At 44.5% G+C, this 20,436-nt stretch overlaps 1 protein-coding gene across 2 annotated transcripts in view; it reads right to left on the reverse strand.

The window, feature by feature from the left end:
• PTPRB (protein tyrosine phosphatase receptor type B) overlaps positions 1-20,436 on the reverse strand; it is a 120,518-nt gene that overhangs the window by 16,276 nt on the left and 83,806 nt on the right. For both annotated transcript variants that reach the window (XM_066257663.1, XM_066257664.1), the window contains 11 exons: positions 14,981-15,087; positions 11,484-11,583; positions 10,373-10,456; positions 10,253-10,270; positions 10,055-10,136; positions 9,357-9,447; positions 8,159-8,235; positions 6,075-6,209; positions 4,597-4,719; positions 4,252-4,415; positions 2,493-2,628 (listed from right to left, as the gene is read on the reverse strand). In XM_066257663.1, coding sequence (XP_066113760.1) covers positions 2,493-2,628; positions 4,252-4,415; positions 4,597-4,719; positions 6,075-6,209; positions 8,159-8,235; positions 9,357-9,447; positions 10,055-10,136; positions 10,253-10,270; positions 10,373-10,456; positions 11,484-11,583; positions 14,981-15,087 — 1,117 coding nt within the window. The remainder of the gene's footprint in view (positions 1-2,492; positions 2,629-4,251; positions 4,416-4,596; positions 4,720-6,074; positions 6,210-8,158; positions 8,236-9,356; positions 9,448-10,054; positions 10,137-10,252; positions 10,271-10,372; positions 10,457-11,483; positions 11,584-14,980; positions 15,088-20,436) is intronic.

Consider the following 20,436-nt stretch of genomic DNA (forward strand, 5'->3'; position numbering starts at 1 on the left):
CTCCAATGGAGCCTTGGCTGTGGGAGGGGAAGAGAGAGACAGAGAGGAAGGCGCGGCGGAGGGGTGGAGAAGCAAATGGGCGCTTCTCCTGTGTGCCCTGGCCGGGAATCGAAACCAGGTCCTCCGCACGCTAGGCCGACGCTCTACCACTGAGCCAACCAGCCAGGGCCAGGAATAGTGCGTTTTAGAAAGCTCAGGGGAGCTTTGCTGCAGGCCACCCAGGTTCTATGGAGCACATCTGCTGAGCAGTTCTCCTATGTACTGTAATTATAGGAAGGAGATAGCAGCATGTCGAACGTTCCATGTTTTTTACCATGAAAATTTTTTTTTTTTTAAAGAGAGGATTTTGATACACCCCTGTGTTCACTGCAGCGTTGTTTATAACAGCCAAGTTATGGAAGAAACCTAAGCATCCATCATTAGCTGGATAAAGAAGATGTGGTACATATATACGATGAAATATTACTTGGTCATAAAAAGGAATCAAATCTTTTTTGTGTGTGTATTTTTCTTAAGTGAGATGTGGGGAGGCAGAGAGACAGACTCCCACATGCGCCCAACCAGGATCCACTCGGCATGCCTACTAGGGGGCGATTCTAGTGCCAGAGCCATTCTAGTGCCTGAGGTGGAAGCCATGGAGCCATCCTCAGTGCCCAGGCCAACTCTGCTCCAATAGAGCCTTGGCTGTGGAGGGGAAGAGAGAAAGAGAAAGAAAGGAAAGGGGGGAAGGGTGGAGAAGCAGATGGGCACTTCTCCTGTGTGCCCTGGCTGGGAATCAAACCCAGGACTTCCACACGCTGGGCCGATGCTCTACCACTGAGCCAATCGGCCAGGGCCAGGAATGAAATCTTACCATTTGTGAAAACATGGATAGACCTAGAGGGTATTACACAAAGTGAAAAAAAGACAGAGAAAGACAAATACCATAAGATTTCACTTATATGTGGAATCTAAAGAACAAAATAAATGAACAAACAAAAAAGAAACAGACTCAGACACAGAGAACAGAGTGATGGTTGACAGAGGGGAGGGGTGTTAGGGATCTGGGTGAAAATGGTGAAGGGACTTAGCAGCACAAATGGGTAGTTACAAAATAGTTATGGGGATGTAAAGTACAGCATAGAGAATATAGTCAATAATATTGCAATAACTACCTTTGATGTGAGATGGGTATTAGACTTATTGGGAGATCACTTTGTAAGTTATATAAATGTCTAAACACTATGCTGTAGACCTGCAACTAACATAATATGAAATGTACTTAATTTTGTTTTTAATTTTCAGAAAAGATTAAATAGAGGATTTTTCAGAGTTATGTGGGAAACAGAGTAAGAGAAGTTGGGCCTCAGAAGGCAAGTATGCAGGGAATGACATGGCTGGTCTGTGTGGGGACAAAGACTTGCCCCGGAGGCTGTGGGGCAGGAGACCTGCTGCTTAGGGCTTGGTATTTTCTTTTTTTTTTTTTTTTTTTTGCATTTTTCTGAAGCTGGAAACAGGGAGGCAGTCAGACAGACTCCTACATGCGCCCGACCAGGATCCACCCGGCACGCCCACCAGGGGGCGATGCTCTGCCCATCTGGGGCGTTGCTCTGTCACGACCAGAGCCATTCTAGCACCTGAGGCAAAGGCCATGGAGCCATCCCCAGCGCCCGGGCCATCTTTGCTCCAATGGAGCCTCGGCTGCAGGAGGGGAAGAGAGAGACAGAGAGGAAGGAGAGGGGGAGGGGTGGAGAAGCAGATGGGCACTTCTCCTGTGTGCCCTGGTCAGGAATTGAACCCGGGACTCCTGCACGCCAGGCCAACAGTCTACCACTGAGCTAACTGGCCAGGGCCAGGCTTGGGATTTTCTAGAACAAGTTCTAGGGCCAGTCTGGCCACTTCACCATTGTTTAAAGTCCTTTAGCCTCCCAATCTTAGTTTTCTAAGATCCTGAAAATGGAAAATAATAACTTTCTTATCTGGTTAGTGAAAATCTAATGAGATAACATGTTCAAAAGTGCCCTGCAAATGCCAAAGAACTGTACAAATGGAAGCACTTATTCTTGGCAATCCGTGCCCGCCTCCTTTGGTGTCATCAGAGCTGGGGGCGCAGCTGGGATAGGCTAGAGGAGAGAAGTGATTAGACTCTTCTCTTCACTAACTGAAGTTCTTCTGCTCATCCACCAGCCTATCTGAAAATGATCTTCAAGATGGCCTGGCTTGGCATTTTCCCCATGTACAGTGCATTGATTAAAAAAAAAACAACTATTTTCCTACCCACCCACCTGCAGAAGTTGGACAGCCAGGTCAACAAAGATAAGGGTACACATCATCCTCAAGGTCACTAAGATTTGTTTTAAAATGACAAATCCTAGAAAAACTGTATATTCATTGCTCCTGTTTCTAATGAGTCACAGTTATTTCCCTTTCTCAGATTAAAGCCCTGAGCATTCGGGGTGTTTGGCAGGGGAGGCATGGAGTATGGTCTGTGTGCTTCAGCCTGTAACTCTTACCTCAGTCTGGACCATGTGGACCCTGTGAAGCCTTAGGTCGTGCACCGCTCCATAAATGTCCACAGAGTCTTTGGAGTCTAATTGTTGGAGGATTCGGTCCAATGCGATAAAGGTTCCAGTCCTACCCACACCAGCACTAGAAAAGAGATCGAAGGAAGACTGAGTCTTTTTATTAACTTGGCCTTTCTTGACTGCATACAGAGACTCTAGCAAAATCTTTCTGTTCCCTTCCAAGTTATGGGAGGATATAGGAACACTTCTTCCTCCGCATGTGCTCTCTGAAAGAAATATAACCTAGAGCCCAGCCTCTACCCCTTTCCTTTGCCTGCCCCTCTCCACCAGTGGTGAGTAGGGCTCTCACCTGGTGTGCATCATCTCCATGCATGTTTTTATCCTTTCCCTATATGAATGTAAAACCATGAATGACGTATTCATGTTATATGTTTCAAAAATTTACTCAAATGGTAATGTGTTTCATGTATTCTTCTGCCAATGTTTCTACTCAGTATTATGTTTTGAGTTTTTTCCATGTTGTTTTGCACTCATTTCTATTCTAACTTCTTTTAACTTCTCCATAGAGTTCATAAACCATTGCTAATCCATCTTCCACTAATTCACTCCCTACTGATAGACAGTGAGGTTACTTTTAGTTTTTCTCTGTTAGAAATTGTGGCAGTGACCATCGTTTGCACTTGTGTGGGCGTTTCTCTAGGGCTGATATGTAGGAGCAGAACTGCATATCATAGGGTGTGAACCCCTTCAACTGCACTAGGAACTGACAAATCGCTCCCCAAAGTGTGTAACTTGGGGATTTTTGCTGCACATATTTCTAAGAAAAAGAAGTACAGTTTTCTAGTGGTCCTAGGTGAAAATGCCTGCCATTCTTCAAAAAGCAGGAAGCTCTTTAGTGCCTCACATTCCTATTAAAAACATCAGGGTTCCAATGACATATAAAAGCAGGGCTCCTAGGGTGCTGTGCTGATTGGGAGAAAATGAGTGCATTTGACATTTCTTTCTGTAGCAATTCTCTGCTCCATATTTATTAGTGCCATTTAGTTAGGGCTATCAAAGTGTTGCTGCAAACATTAATTAGGTAAACACTAGGCTCCCCAGAGAGAGCGAGAGAGGGAGGGAGAGAGGGGGAGAGAGAGAGAGAGAAAGAGAGAGAGAGAGAGAGAGAGAGAGAGGTGTGGATTGCTTGTTAAACTGATTTTATGGACACAGTCTGAGGCCAAGAGAATTAAAGAGAGAATATAAATTTAAGAGAAAAACTGGGTGCTAGAGATGGCAAATGCTCCTTGCCCAAGGGAGGGCTCGAGAGGGGATCTAGTTATTAGTTACTACACCTGGAGGAGAGAGATAAGGCCGTTACAAGGAGTAAGAATGGCAAGAGGCACGCATAAGCGTGTGCGGTTGTCGTCGTGGCTGAGTGGGAGGGGGGTTTCTGGGAATATGGATGGGGGTAAGATGGGGACCAGTTATGGAGGGCCTGGAAGTCACATGAGGATTTTGCATTTTGCACTGTAGTAAAAAGAGCAAGAGGGAGAGAAAAGGATGGAGAATGAGGGTGAGAGAGACGAGGGATGTGGAAAAATCCGAAGAGGAGAAGCCAGTGAAAAGGAATGAGGTTGGAGAGAAGGAAGAAGTAAGTGTAACAACATCCTCTGGGCTCAGACAAATCCTCCACCACTGGATTCCCACCCTGCTGCCTTTTTCCAGATGCTGGTTGCCGTTTTATCGGCTCCTCGTGGCCGAGTACCTGCAGTGCACCACGGTGGGCCCCGCGCCAGGTGTTCTGTTGATGTAGTCCCTGACAGTTCTCACAAACTGGATCAGGGACTGGGTGGTCTCCGGGACTCCATGGTCTGGCCACACTGTATAGTGAAAGTGGCGGATGAGTCTGTGAGCGTCAAGCTGTTCCTCCTGTAAGAGCAGAGAGGGCCATGAGATGAACAATCCGCCGCAAACCTTCAACTTGGACAGCGGCGCCCACGCAGAAGTGCCAGGGGCTAAAAAGACAGGAGAGGAACTAGCAAAAATGGGATTCCCGGGTGACCTTCGTCTTTCTGAGCTGGGTGATGGGATGAAATGAAGTCATACATACACTGCAGATCCTAAACTCCCGGATGGTCCACTCAGGCAGCACAGACTCCGAAAGCATCTGCAGGATGAGGTCCCCATAGTAGAGGGAATCCTGGTCTGCTGGCCAGTAATGGTCACACTTTACCTAGAGGAAAACAGAAAAAAAGTGAGTCCGGAAACGTGACTCCTCTGTGAACCTGAACTTTCCCTCTTTGAAACGTCTTCCTGTGTTGGAGTCCAGGATCAGCTGCTAAAGCAATCTGATTGTCTGCTTTACATTAACCTGCTCACCGCCAGTGCTGAGGCTGAGCCGTTGCTGCAACGAGCAAAAGACGCTCACTGAGCGAGAGCACACCCCAGCCTCTGGGGGCATTTACCATTCAGGCACAGTGTTTTGTGGTGGAGGTTTTTATTTTGTTCTTATTTATTTATTTTTTAATTTCCTCAACATTTCAGTTCCACTAGCAGAGAAAGCATATCTTACAATGGTTCTTTTTGAAGAGAGATTTAGATGGATAGAGGAAGGCTATATTTTTCAGGCTCTCTTTTATTTATCTTTTGATATCACTGTGCTATCCTGGACCAATAGCCATGTGCCAAATGATCTTTGAAAAGTCAGAACATTTATCTAAGTTCAAAATTACACATAGAAAGACAGGAGAAAGAGGATTATGAACATACATTATCGACCACAGATACTAGGCACTTTACATGTAATCTTTTAATCCTCAAAATAACTATATAAGGTAGAAGATTAGAAGTACATTGCCCCGGGGTTCAATTCCCAGTCAGGGCACACAGGAGAAGTGACCATCTGCTTTTCCAACCATCTCCCTTCTCTTTTTCTCTCTCTCTTTCTTCCCCTCCCAAAGCCATGGCTCTGTTGGAGCAAGATGGCCTATGGCTCTGAGGATGGCTCCATGGCCTCATCTCAGGTGCTAAAATAGCTCTGTTGCCCAGCAATGGAGCAGTGCCCCAGATGGGCAGAGCAATGCTCCCTAGTTGGCTTGCCGGGTGGATCCCAGTCAGGGCGCATGCAGGAGTCTCTTTGCCTCCCTGCCTCTCACTTGATTAAAAAAAAAGTGCATTGCAAGAGGTGCTTAATCTGTCTAGTTGACTATTTTATGTTGCGTCTGAAGATGCAGCCTAAAGTTCACTTCTTCTTCCTTAAAAGCAAGGACAGAGCCAGTGACTTCAACAAGGCTCCTCTCACCATACACTGAAGGATGGAGCCGATGCACAGCCAATCTTTCTGTGTCATGGGTCTTTATGATAATCTTCCTCTTCAAATGGAAACCTTTGACTGAAACTTCAGATCCAAGCTCCTTGAATCGGGCATTACCTAACAAAGCCCTTTACAACTGAGTGGCTTCACTCACTGATGTGTTGTCCTATGCTCCTCACCTAGTTACTTGCAGGGGTTAACTTTTAATGGTGGGGAAGCATTGCTTCCAGGTGGCGGGAAGCAAAGTTCGGAAGTCAGGAAGACTGTTTACTCACTCGGCCCTTCTCGACACACTGGGTCACCATGACAATGTTGTGAACATTCTGTTCCCACGCCATTTTCCAGAAGTCATCCTTAGTGCCAGGAAGAGGTCCTTGAGTAGCGATGTATTCTCTTCTGAAGTTGTTGCCCTGCGATGAATTTACAATATGGAGAGTCAGAAACAATGGGTCTCTTCAGAACTCTAAACAAAGAGCGCTGCAGATGAGATGATGTGTAGGTCTTAGCCAGGCCTCTGACTTGACAAAAAGACACTAACACAAGTGTCAAGCCTTGGGAGCAGGAAGGACAAGGGCCAGGACAGCCAACTATTGTTAAGAGCCAAATTCTTTTTTATTAAGCTGAGTCTATTCTAGAAGGCAATGGAGGGAGGACTCAGGTGATAATCTAGAAAACATTTCATCCACAATCATGTGTGTTTGTGAGTGTGTGTAGGGGGGTGCTGAGGGACTAACCTTGATCAAGCTCTTTCCCTATTTAACGTAGACGCTTGTAGTCATTTTGGATAACTGACATTAGAATGTTGGGAAGAGATGTCATGCAAGGGAAACTCGAGGAAAGGGAAACCACTTTTTATAGAGCACCTACCATATAATGTGCTATGGGTCAGGACCTCCCCAGATCTTATTTAATCTTACCCACAACTCTATGAGCTAGGATATTTTCACCCATTCATTTTTCTTTGTTTGGTTGTTTTTAAGTTAGAGGATGGGATATAAAGAGACAGACTCCCACATGTGCCTTGACTGGGACCCACTCAGCAACTCCTCTCTTGGACAGATGCTTGGATCAGCTGAGCTATCCTCAGCATCTGGGGCTGTCACTCGGACCAATTGAGCCACTGGCTGCAAGAAGTGAAGAGAAAGAGAAAAGAAAAAGGGAGAGGGAGAGGGAGAGAAGCAGATGGTTGCTTCTCTTGTGGGCCCTGACCAGAGATTGAACCAGGGACTTCCACACACCAGTCTGACACTCTGTCCACTGAGCCAACCAGCCAGGGCCACCCACTTGTTTTGAAGTCCAGTAATACAGAATTCCTTGCAGATTCTAGTCTCATTTCCTCTCCTCCAAGCCTCTACATGTGTCACTTGTGCTACTCCCACGGCCTGCCCACCCAGACACTGCCTCTCATCTGGCTATTCCTTATTTATCCTCCAGGTCTCAATGTATGCCTGCTCGGCTGAGATTTCCTTTATCTTTCTGGCTGCTGGGTGAGGTTTGCCTCCTGTGACAACCTTTACCCTCTTACTACTCAGAGAGTGGTCTTTAGGCCAGCAGCATAGGGCTCACGTAGGAGCTTGTTAGAAGTGCAGAATCCCAGGCCCCAGCCCAGCCCTGCTGTACCGGAATCTGCGTCTGAACAGACCCTTGGATGATGTGGAATGCGTTTCCTGTGGCATCACACCATCATTTCCTGATGTCCCAACTCTGTTGAGAGTTCCTTGGGGGTCAGATTCTACCTTACCCTATCCTTGTACATAGCCCAGTGTTTGATTTAACAAGTGTTTACTGAGTGAAAGAATGATTATCTGAGGTAACTATTATTCATCCTCATTGTTTGGGGGAAAAAAAATGGAGTCCCAAAGAGGTGATTTAACTTGTCCAAGGTCACAGAGTCCAGCAAAGGCATAGATGAGATTGAAACCTGGGTCTCGTCTGACCTCAGAGCTTTTCCCACAGCAGTGTGCTGTAGGAGGCGGGTGAGAGGCGAGCCAGAATCGGAGCCGGAAGGTGTGACACAACCTGGGAGCTGTGTCTCTGGTTTTCAAAAATCCAAGGAACTTTGAATCAGCTTCCCTCTGTCAGTAACCTTAGCAGGGGAGGTCTGGCTTTTTTTAGGAAGCACGAAAATGACCCGTGAGAGTGCATCCTGGGCTCATGCTAATCTCTTGTGATTACAGCCATTGTGAAAAATGAGTCTTAGCAGTGATGGAATTGAACACCCCGTTTTATGGCAATCAAACACGGTCTTCTAAAACCTCTATTTCTAGACCTGAGAACATAGCACGTGGAAGGAGAGGTATCTCCAGTGTGGTCAGCCATCGGAGCTTCACCCGGCACTGCAGCCTCGGGGTGCACTTACAGGGATGTAGCTGGCGTTGATGTAGTCGGAGCACGGGTCATCATCTACATTGGACAGCTTCACTCGAGAGGCGTCATCTGGAAGGAAATATATTGAGACAGATGTGTCACTGAGTCTTCGAGGGATTTTCCTACAGTTTATGGAATTCTTGGTTTTTGATGTGCGTTAGTTCTGATCCCCACAGGGATAGTCCTCATTTCCACATTGCAGAAGAGGCTCAGACAGGATAACTAACTCACGTGAGGTTGCATAGGTGGCTCCTAAACATACAAACAACCGGATGCCTTTTGAAGGCCCCTCTGTGCTTTCCTTTGTAACACTACATATAACACTACAACACCTGCCCAAGGACCGGCCAGCTCCCTCTCACTGCTGAAATGAGTCCCACCCAGAAAAACTGCCTGCCGCTGCTTCACCTAATAGGGTGAAGATAGTGAAAATATGTAAGAACTGTTCAATAATAATTTCTAACTGGAGACTTCATTAAGTAAGCCTAGGCTGGTCTTTGCTGGCCATGCTGTTCCTGCTCTGAGGCCTCCAAGGAGAAGCAGTAAGACCACATGGTGAAATGTCAACAGCAGAAGAGGCCTCTCAGAACCAGAATGTAAGCTGGTTGTTACCCATCTGGAGGCAAGCTCAGTCACATACAAGTCAGTCCTTTTCTTTTTTTTTTTTTTTTTTTTTTTTTTCATTTTTTCTGAAGCTGGAAATGGGGAGAGACAGTCAGACAGACTCCCGCATGCGCCCGACCGGGATCCACCCGGCACGCCCACCAGGGGCGATGCTCTGCCCACCAGGGGGCGATAATCTGCCCATCCTGGGCGTCGCCATGTTGCGACCAGAGCCACTCTAGCGCCTGGGGCAGAGGCCACAGAGCCATCCCCAGCGCCCGGGGCCATCTTTGCTCCAATGGAGCCTTGGCTGCGGGAGGGGAAGAGAGAGACAGAGAGGAAAGCGCGGCGGAGGGGTGGAGAAGCAAATGGGCGCTTCTCCTGTGTGCCCTGGCCGGGAATCGAACCCGGGTCCTCCGCACGCTAGGCCGACGCTCTACCGCTGAGCCAACCGGCCAGGGCCCAAGTCAGTCCTTTTTAAAGGCATTCAGAGCCTCAGATCTTCCAAACCCAGCTCTCCCATGTATTTCTTTAGCCCATTGTATTCCCGGGGAAGAGAGTATCACACACTTCAACACAAAACTCACAGGGCAATATATTGTTGTATCGATTCTTCCCTCTATTCTCCGGCAAGAGTGCAATTTCACATGGTTGGTTTCGACCCACGTCTTTTAGGTCCTATTAGATCAAAAATAAGTTTGTAAGTAGAGACTATGAAATAGAAGGCGGCAAATCATATGACCCTTGAGACAGATAATAACACGAGAATGTGTACCCTAGCTGCTCTTTATGGAAGGCCTGGCACATTCTGCGCGCATTAGTTCTGACGCCCACCGCAGCCCCGCGGGAGGTGTGCTCACCTCCACTTTACAGAGAAGGCTCAGACAGGATACCGAACTTGCCCCAGGTCACAAGGGTGGCAAAGCTGGGAATCGAATCCAAAGCCTGGGCACTTCCCACCGAAGCCCATTATTTCCCAGTCGGTCATGTGGCCAGGTTGAGCAACTGACAGCGTTAGGTTTGCATTTGCAATTTGTTACATCTCTCTTACCATCTAATCTAGGTAGCCCTTTGTTTGCTGTGCAAGTCTAGACAGGACATGGCCTGTGAGACGAGGTGGTCTGTTGTGCAGGGAAGGGATTTGGCAGAAAAGAGCACCCAGCCGAGAGCCTAAGTGTCACCCTAACTCGTGAGCCCAACCAGCCCATGATTCCACAGTGAAGGCTGGGAGGGAAATTCTGCTAAAAACTTGGGTACTAAAAGCATCATTATATCTGAGTTGTACCTCATACTCCTTGGATAGAAGGTAGTTGGAGTCAGCCTGCAGCTTCATGAAGTGCCCTTCAAACTGATTTACTTTTATTGGGCTACAGTTAAAATATAACAAAAGAAAAAGAAAATTACCGAAGGGGAAATGCCATAACCAGTTAGAGCTGTATTTCCAAAGCAGGTAATATAGTAATTAATGAGTTTTCTCTCTTACCAAGAAGTTTTCCGGTTACTGTGAAAGGAAGCCAAAAGAAGAAAGACCTCATTAGTAAATCGCACACAATACAATCAACTCATCTTTCAGTAAAGTGTGTGAAGGAAGGGTGGTGCTCACCCTTTCTGACCCAGGTTCAAATGGACAGATAACGGTAGGTCCCGGCGGATGCTGAGGTGGGCAGAGGGCCTTTCTCGACCATGGCTGGAACAGAAGGGAGAGGGTTTACATTATGATTATGAAACTTGACTTCAACATATTTTTCCATTTGTGGTATGGCTGTGCATGTTTGTGCATCTATGGATTTTTCAGTATTCATGTCGACGTACATCCAGCCAACGTCTCTTTGAGGGAGGAAAAGAGAGGAAGAGCACAAAGAAGAAATAGCTTTTTCCCACCCAGAAACGGATCTCTGCGATAGCTGAAGATTTGTCTTCTGTTTTTTTGGCTACAGGTCACAATCACTTCCCACACTCTCAATAAAACTTTCCTTAAAAAAATCCCCAGTAAACCTTAGTTGCAAGACGTGACTTCAAGAGAAAGCAGCACAGTGTGCCAAATAAAAGAAATTCCCTAAGAGAAGAGAGTGTGGCACTGGGACCATGTGCTTTGGTTCTTTTTGGTCTCTCCTTAAATTAGCATAGCAGATATGAGCCACAAAACGGTGATGTCAACCATCCTTTTCAGCATATTTCAGAAAAGTGTTTGGGTACACAATTTGCAGACATCTCTGTCTTCATGAGGAGGTAGAACCACACACACACACAGAAATTTTTTTATTGTGCAAAAGGGGTTATTTCACATGGAAATAAAGCTACACACAGCCCCTCAGTCATTTGGGGTGGGCATAATTCATCTATGGTGTGGAGAGAGGCTGAACCAAGTGAGTCATGGTCTTAGGGTCTGACCTCTGTTTTTCTTGAGAAACAAAGGTGATTTAACTGAGAGAAATTAAATTCTTTTCCCTTCTTACTGTTGAGGCTATGGGGCATTTTCAGTTGCATCTTTGAAGTGTGGGCCCAATCACCAAGGGGATTTTTTTAAATTTATTCATTTTTATAGAGAGAGGAGGGAGAGAAGAAGAGAGAGAGGGAGAGAAAGGGGGAGGAGGAGGAAGCATCAACTCCCGTATATGCCTTCACCAGGCAAGCCCAGGGTTTTGAACCGGTGACCTCAGAGTTCCAGGTCGAAGCTTTATCCACTGCGCCACCACAGGGATTTTTGTACTCACCTTGTTTTCCGTCTGCAGATGAATAAGGCAACAACAGCTACCAGCATGCCAATTAAGAACAGGGCAGCACTCACACCTTCAATGACTCCGAACAAAGGCTCTACAATAATCCAGGTGGAAACAACAAACCCAGGTGGACACATTAGTGCTAACGAACCAGTAAGGAAGCTAGAAGCCCTACCTCCCAGGAACATTATTATGGGAGAATTCAAAGATGCCCACACTGAGGCATTTACTATCTGGAGTATGCAGCCGCAGCCCAGAAGGTGGAATGCTGGCTGCTACCCTGTAACAGCAGGTCGGTCATTAAACCTTTGAAGTTAATGGTATTTAGCTTTTTTTTTTTTTTTTTTTTTTTTTCTTTTTTCTGAAGCTGGAAATGGGGAGAGACAGTCAGACAGACTCCCGCATGCGCCCGACCGGGATCCACCCGGCACGCCCACCAGGGGCGACGCTCTGCCCACCAGGGGGCGACGCTCTGCCCATCTGGGCGTCGCCATGTTGCGACCAGAGCCACTCTAGCGCCTGAGGCAGAGGCCACAGAGCCATCCCCAGCGCCCGGGCCATCTTTGCTCCAATGGAGCCTTGGCTGCAGGAGGGGAAGAGAGAGACAGAGAGGAAAGCGCGGCGGTGGGGTGGAGAAGCAAATGGGCGCTTCTCCTATGTGCCCTGGCCGGGAATCGAACCCGGGTCCTCCGCACGCTAGGCCAACACTCTACCGCTGAGCCAACCGGCCAGGGCCAATGGTATTTAGCTTTTAAAGGAATGTTGGACTTGCTTGGGCTTGTATGTAAAGCTTGGGATCCTTGAGATAAATGCCAGCAGTTTGCCACCGAAATAAAAATGCTATTTCATTTGTAGAAAACGAGTTACAGCATCTGGGACTTTCGCAAATCCAGTGAATTGCTGAGAGTTATTTTAACAAAATCTTATTTTTATTTCTGGTATAATATTACTACTGGTTTATGAACAGGTAAGAGTAGCCCATTTTTCTAAACAGTTTTATTGAAATGTAATTCGCATGCCATACAATTCACTAATTTAAATTGTATAATTCAATGACTTTTAGTACAGTCACAAAGCTTTGCAAACATCACCAAACTTTATAACATTGTTATCCCCCCCCCAAGAAACCCCATGCCCTTAGCTGTCATTACCTGTTCTCGCCTCTGCCTAGCCCCAGGCAACCACTAAGCTTTCTGTCTTTATAAATTCACCTATTCTGGACATTTCACATAAACTGAGTCACAAATAGGTGGACTTCTGTGATTGGCTTCTTTCATTTAGCATAAGGTTTTTAAGGTCCAGCCACATTGTAGGATCAATCAGTATTTTACTCCTTTTTATGGCTCAGTAACATTCCATTGCATGGCCATATCACATTTTGTTTATCCAATCATCTATTAATGGACATTTGACTTACTTCTAATTTTGGTTATTATGAATAATGCTGCTACGAACATGTGTATATACAAGTTTTCGTGTGGACATATGCTTTTATTTCTCTTGGAGAAATATTATTTCCTAGGAGGGGAATTGATGGGTTCAATGATAACTCGTGGTTTGACATTTTGAGAAACTGAAAAACTATTTTCCAAAGCAGCTCTACCGTTTTTCATTCTCACAAGCAATAAATGTGGTGGGTTCCAATTTCTCCATATTCTTGCTGAAACCTGTTGTCTTTTGGCTTATAATTATTCTATTGGGTATGAAGTGGTGTCTTGTGGTTTTAATTTGCATTTCCCTAAAGACTAATGATCTGGAGTATCTTTTCGTGTGCTCATTGGACATTTGTATATCTTCTTTGGAGAAATGTCTATTCAGAGCTTTTGTTATTTGTCTTTTCATTATTGAGTAAGAGTTCTTTACATATTCTGGATACCCCTAATCAGATATGTGATAGGCAAACACTCGTTATTCTGTGGGTTGTCTTTTCACTTTATGCATGGCCTCCTTCAAAGTACAGAAGTTTTTAATTTTGATCAAGTCCTATTTATCTATTTTCTTTTATTGCTTGTGCTTTTGGTGTCATATCTAAGCAATCCTTTCCTAGCTCAAGGTGGCAAAGATGTACTCTTGTGTTTTAAAAGTTCTATTGTTTTAGCTCTTACGTTTAGGTCTATAGATTATCCCATTTTTTAAGTTTCATTTTAAGACCTTGGATTTTTTTATTCAATGTTGCCTTCAAGACTCATCAAACAAACACAATCATCTTTCTTTTAATGTGATTAATACTCATTTTTTAATATATGTTTACTATATCTCTCAAATGGATTATATAGAATTTTTATTGTACAACAAAATTTCAAAGAGGAAAGAGCTGTGTTTACAAAGCCTCTACTTAATATTAAATTATAAGCCAACATATCTAAATCATCTTAACTGTGTTCTGATAATCTTTTTGGTTTGAAAAGTGGGAGATTATCCCTATATTTGGCATAAAGAGATGGGAGTGTTTGTGAGGCTGAGTAGTTTTTGTCACGCAGCATGACAGACTATTTCAGCTATAACGGAGAACTTCCTGAGACCAAGCATTGGGAAACACTGGCTTCAGGGGAAGGCTGAGGGCAGAGGAAATAAAGGAAAATGTGCTGGAAAATGATGCTGTTCTCAGCCTTCTGGAAATAGTCCAAGGTAGTGCAGTGTACAGGTTAAGGATTCACACAGAAAGTGCCAGAATATCAGCTCTGCTCTCTTTCTCAGCTCTACGACACTTTATTCAGCATGGTCAATGAAAGTGTCCTTGACAAGCAGGCATTTGCACAGTAATCTGAATAGCTCAAACTCTCAGTGCTTCAGGTCCTCGCCTAGAAAGTGGGAATGATCACAGTATCCACCTCAGAAGGCTGTAGTGAGCGTTGGCTAAATTATTCTGTGTGCAATGCTGAAAACGACCTCGGTAGGAAAGGTCACCAGTAAATACTAGCTGCTATTATTACTCAAGCTTTCCCTCTAACGCATAAAAGAAGTTTCTTTCATAAATTTATGTCAAGACTTTTAAGTTAACATTTCTTTTATAGTGTAGAAACAACATTTAACAAGCAAAAGAGAAAAAGGTCACCTATAATCCTGCTGCTTTGAGATAGTCGTTGTTAAGACTTCAGTGTGTTTCCTTCTAGTTTTTTTCCTATACATTTCTATGTATATGGATGTATACATTGGAAAGCCCTCCATATCTATTTATAATTTGACCTGTGTGAGTTCTTTACTTGAATGTTTTCACCCACCACTGAAAAAAATTCATCTTTAATAGGAAAAAACAACCTGGTACTTCGCTATTTTCTGTATTACCGTAATGCCCCTTCTGTGCGTTCTCCCTCACAGGCTGTGTAATTCCTCTAATCCGCATCAATACGTAAGCACATAAAGATTAAATTCCAAGTGAAAATAAACATTCCCCCCCCCACCAGCCAAATATTGGCTCTCCCCACTGGCAGTCTTTGTAGGTCTCTTGGCAGTCGGTAGAATATGTGGGTCGATGGAAAAGTTAGCCTTACCTGATTCAGTGGTGATAGGCAAAGAAAAAAATGTGTCTGAATAAAGTGGCTTTGTGAATTCATTTAGGTCCTCATCAAACAGCTGTGTAAAAGCTCGAATGCTGATTCTGAAAAGAAAACAGATTTATTTAGGTATAAATTAGTGGCTGACTACAGCAGGGCTGACTGAAAAATGTGCTCAGGGAGAAACAGAGTGGGCATCTGTCAATATATATGTAGGGTAGGATATGAATTATGGAATCAGATAGACCTGGGTTTGTTTGTTCGTTCGTTCGTTCGTTCATTCATTCATTCATCCATCCATCCATCCATCAAATATTTATGGAGCCTCTATTTATGTCCCAGTCCTTGTTCTAGGAGGTGGACATACTGCAAGGAAGAAAATAGAAGTCCTGACCATCCCAGAGGTGATATTTTCATGGAAGAACTCAAATAATAAATACACAAATATAATATGAAAAAGAAAACAGCAGAGTAAGGGAGATGGCAGGCAATGGGTGTAGGACATGTGGGACCATTTTATTCAGCAGGGACAACGAAGGTCTCCTTGATGAAAAGGTACATACACAGAAATCTGAGGAACAGGAGGGAGGGCACCATGGCTGCATTCCAGGCAGGTGCAAGGCTCTGAGGCAGGAATGTGCCTGCATGCAAGGCGGCCAGCATGGTGGAAGCACAGTATATGAATGAGGGGGTTTTACGAGAGAAATCAAGATGGGGCCAGACCATGGAAGACCCAGAAGGTTATGAGGAGAGTTTGGCTTTTGTTCTGAGAGACATGGGAAGCCACTGGAGGGTGTTATCAGGATCACTGTGGCTGCTACAGCATGGGGGCAACAATAGAAGAGAGACTGGTTGCAGCAGCCCAGGTGGGAGAGGCTGGGCTAGACCAGAATGCAGTAGTATTAATAGTGAGAAGTGTTGGATATTTCAAAGGAGGAGCTGAAAGACTTGCTGATGGCTATGCAGTATGAAAGGTAGAATCAAGGATGATTCCACAAGCTCTGGCTGAGAAACAACTGGAAGAACGGAGGTGACATTTACTAACACCAAGGAGGACCATGGAGGAGAACGCTGAAGGGTTTAGGAAGACGTGAACTTCATTTTGGGGGGCAGTCTTCTATGGTGCCTGTTAGAGCAGTCACATGGGTCAAATTCCAATATTATTAGTATTATTGTCATTGTTGCTATTTAAAAAAATAACATAATTTTACATTGAACATTATACATATTACAAATAAAATTATGTATCTCCCCATCTTTTTGGCACTATTTTTGAAAGAGCCTTTTATCTAAAAATATTTTTTTATCATTGTCATAAAATTTACTTAATGCTCTCTTTATATCTAATTGCTGAAGGTACAAAGAGATACATGGTCACTACTCTTGAAAACTAGAAAAACAATATAAAGAAATAAGGCAAACAGTAAAAGAAGAAAGCACATATTAAATTGCAAACAAGAGGAAAACCATGTATTTGGGCATAAGGAGATGGGTGGGCTGGAGCCCAGGGTTCCAAGCAGGTGAATAGTATGAAGTCATGTCAGAGATCCAGCAAAAGGCCTACAGGTAGCACAGTAGTTCATCTAGACACTCGTGTAATAGTCCAGGCCAAGGACAGGGGACTTGGGTCTGGGGCAGTGGCGATGAGAAGACTGAACGGCATTAGGAGGAGATGCTGGATAGGGCTTAGTCTGAAGAGGAAAAGGGAAGAATCAAAGATGGTTGTTGGATTTGGGCTCAGGTCACTGGGTAGAAAAATGACATCACTGATAGAAATGGGAGATAGACTGGGAACAGGGGATGAGCTTTACTTGGGCTGTAGTGGGGTTAGAGTGACAGGGACACACTGACGTAGGACACTGCAGCTGACATTTGGAGTTACTGCAGTCACCTGGGCAGGAGAACTTCTGAGGCAGTGGGCCAGGGGCCCTGTGGGATGCCGCCTGGAGACCACTGGTCCTGAATTCAGTCAGCAGGCAAGGTGCAGCTCCTAAAACCCAGACTTATAACCTCAGCCTGGAGGAAAAGCCCCGTTTGTCCATTATAGGACTTAAATCTCTTGTTCTCTGGGTGAGTCAGGTCCAGTCTGAAGGGCTGCCCTCAGTTTCTGGGAACCTATTTTAGGAAGCATTAGAGGTTGTTTGAGTGCCTGACCAAAATGGTGATGGAGAATTAGAAGAACATGACAGTTGACTTTAGATTTAAGAAAGACTGCCCTATAGAAGAGAAAACAGACACCATTATTTTCTTCCCTGAGGATAGACTAAGCTCAGTAGGCTGCAGTCATGGATTGAGGTGCAGTGTAGGAACCCAAGTCACTCTCTGACATCCAGAGGATGAGCCTCACAGGCAGTGAAGGGCTTCGAGCAGAGGCTGGGGGAGAACCAGCTCTCGGGGGAGCTACAAAAGGGGACTGCACACTGAGGCCAACACTGGCTTGGGCCACCTCTTGAGTTCTTTCTATCTTGAGATTCTCAGATTACAGGTTTACTGACAGAGTATCAGGCTTGGTTTATATGAGAAAACCTTTCCTAGTGTTAAATCCTATAAAAGTGAGTGAAAGTTTCTTCTCCTTTTTAAAAAAGTCTAGATTTGTTGAACCCCAAAGTACCTGGGCGTGTGCTGCAGTAATGCTGAAGAGATAACAGGCCAGGGACAATTATTCTGCCCCTCTGTCCGCTCCTTCTAACTCCTGCCCAGTCTTAGTGTGACCTTATAATATGAACAAGATGCTATTAGTCACCCACATGATATGATTTCTATCTCTAAAAGATACTTTCCAAGTCAAAATTTGTATTTTCAGGAATAACAGACTGTTGATGAAAGTATCACAAGCTACTTCCAAAGTGTCACCAGTAGTCAATGTATGTTAATTGGGAAGGTGAGTGCTATTAATGTATTGTATACCTCTGGAAATTTAAACGAGTCTCTCTGATGATAAGAGGGTTGTCTTTTTTTGTATAGTGATTTACAAGTATGGAAGAACTCTGATAATCATGGTTCTATTTCATTATTTCCAACCTCTCCAATATAAGGAAGCTTATTGTATTACTTTAGAAGTTTAGAGGCCCTGGCCAATTGGCTCAGTGGTAGAGCATCAGCCTGGTGGGTGGATGTCCTGGGTTTGATTCCTGATCAGGGCACACAGGAGAAGTGACCATCTGCTTCTGTACCCCTCCCCTCTTCTCTCTCTCTCTCTCTCTCTCATTCTCTTCCCCTCCCACAGAGATGGCTCAACTGGTTCAAGCTTATTGACCCTGGGCACTGAGGATGGCTCCAGAAATGTCCTTCTCAGGCACTAAAAATAGCTCAGTTGGGAGCATGGCTCCAGATGGGCAGAGCATTGGCCTCAAACAGGGGTTGCTGAGTGGATCCCAGTCAGGGGACATGCGAGAGACTCTTTCCATCTCCCCTCCTATCACTTGGAAAAGAAGAAGAAGAAGAAAGGAAAAAGAAGTTTAGAATTTGAAGCTTGGGAAGAGTTTATGTCTCATTCAGGACCATAGAAAAAGCTGGTGCAAGAAAACCAAATTCTGTATTTTCTGACCTCTAGTCTAGATTTTTTCTCTTATTTCCTCTTGGCTTAATTTTGGTGACAGGAATGCCTTCTGTTGGACGGCTCGTAAAATGGGCCCATTCTAGGAAGCCAAGAGTCTGAGGCCTAGCTCTCATTCTGTTGCTGATTCACTGAATGGTTCCTAAAGTTCTTTATTTCTCAGTTTCCTCATCAGCAAAATGAAAGCCTTGGATATTACAACCTTGTTATGTTCTACTCTAAAATTCTAGGATTCACAGGTACAAGTGCAAAGTATAAAATGGAGCCAGATGAATAAGGACCATTAGGAACTCAGGAAGGAGATGTGTAGCATAGGCTCAACTTAAAATTGGTGGGTCATCAAGAACTCTGTCCTCAAAATCACTTCCAGAAATGGCCAGCACAGCCACATTCCCTAGCCCAGCAGTTAGCACTCATTCAGAATCCTATGTCATCCTATCCTCTTGGTCTCGTCCTTCCTGCCCCCTCACCCCAGCCCTACTTAAAACTGGACTATTTGCTCTTCTCTAAACAATTTGTGTATTTCTGCTTCTGCACTTTAACTCCCTCTGTTCCCTCCACCTTAAATCTGTCTTTATTTCCATATTTTAAAATCCTTCCCTACTTTTTTTTTTTGAGAGAAGCAGGGAGAGAGAAACAAAAACATTGAGCTGTTCTTGTATTTGCCCTGACTAGGGATTGAACCAGCAACTTCTGCGCTTTGGGATGACACTCCAACCAACTGAGCTATCTGGCCAGGGATTAATTTTTTAATTTATTGATTGAATTTTAGAAAGACAGAGAGAGGAAAGAAGAGAGAGGGGAGGGGGAAGGGAAGCATTCATTTGTTGTTCCACTCAGTAGTGCATTCATTGGTTGCTTCCAGTGTGTGCCCTGACTGTGTACTGAACCTGCAACCTTGTTGTTTCAGGATGATGCTCTTAACTGACTGAGCTAACCAGCCAGGGCCCTTACCGACTTTTTAGTGCTCAGCTAAAAAGATGGAGTACCTCCTCAGGAAACCCTGTGAACCTTCACAGCATCTATTTTCCTACACCCCTCTTATGTCCTTCACTATTTCTGCTTCGGTTTTTACAGATATCTCTTCTTTATCTCACTAAGTTATAAATTCCATGAAGGCAGGGGCTCCATCTTATTGATCTTCTATACCCTACAGCAGCTGGCCCAGTGCTTTGTAGAGGAGGCACATGCATTGAATGTATTAGCAGCATGATAAATTTAATAATATGAATACAATTACTTTCATGAATAGATATCTGATAGTAATTATTTCAAGTTTTACTGCATCCAGAATCAGCAAATTCTATAACACAAAGTTAGAGATCATATGGCTCAATTTCTTTTATTTGAGGAAAACGAGGTCAAGAGAAGCTGGCTACCTGATTGTGGTCACGTTGCTATTCTATTTAGAATAGAAACAAAACCAGATCAGCACTTTCCTCACCTCCAAAACCGCTTCTCACCGTTCACACTCTGCCCTTTCTCTTTTCATATGGAATAATGCTAATTATACAACCAAATAATAGGAACCCTACGACAAAAGGGAACACATTATATTCACTGACATAATAAACTTGCATATCAACTAAGCCTAGCATTTTCCAATTTTTTTTTCAATCCTATTTTTTCTTTTTCCATGTTCCTTCATATCCAGCTAGTCTCTCTGGAAAAAAGATGCCTGACAGCACTGAGGATCACCGTGGTGATTATTGTCTTCAGACAGGCGGAGTGCTAACTTCCTTGAACCAGGGTTCAGTAGCCACCACACAAGTGGCCACTTAGCACCTGGCTCTCCCATGTACTTTGAAGGGCTATGCCTCCTCTCATTAAGCACTATCTGCCTGGCATGCTTTTTAGGACTGAGGCAAATGTATGTTGGAGAAATAGAGAAAAGCTG

Source organism: Saccopteryx bilineata, chromosome 2, assembly GCF_036850765.1.
Source record: "Saccopteryx bilineata isolate mSacBil1 chromosome 2, mSacBil1_pri_phased_curated, whole genome shotgun sequence".
Classification (NCBI taxonomy): Eukaryota; Metazoa; Chordata; class Mammalia; order Chiroptera; family Emballonuridae; genus Saccopteryx; species Saccopteryx bilineata.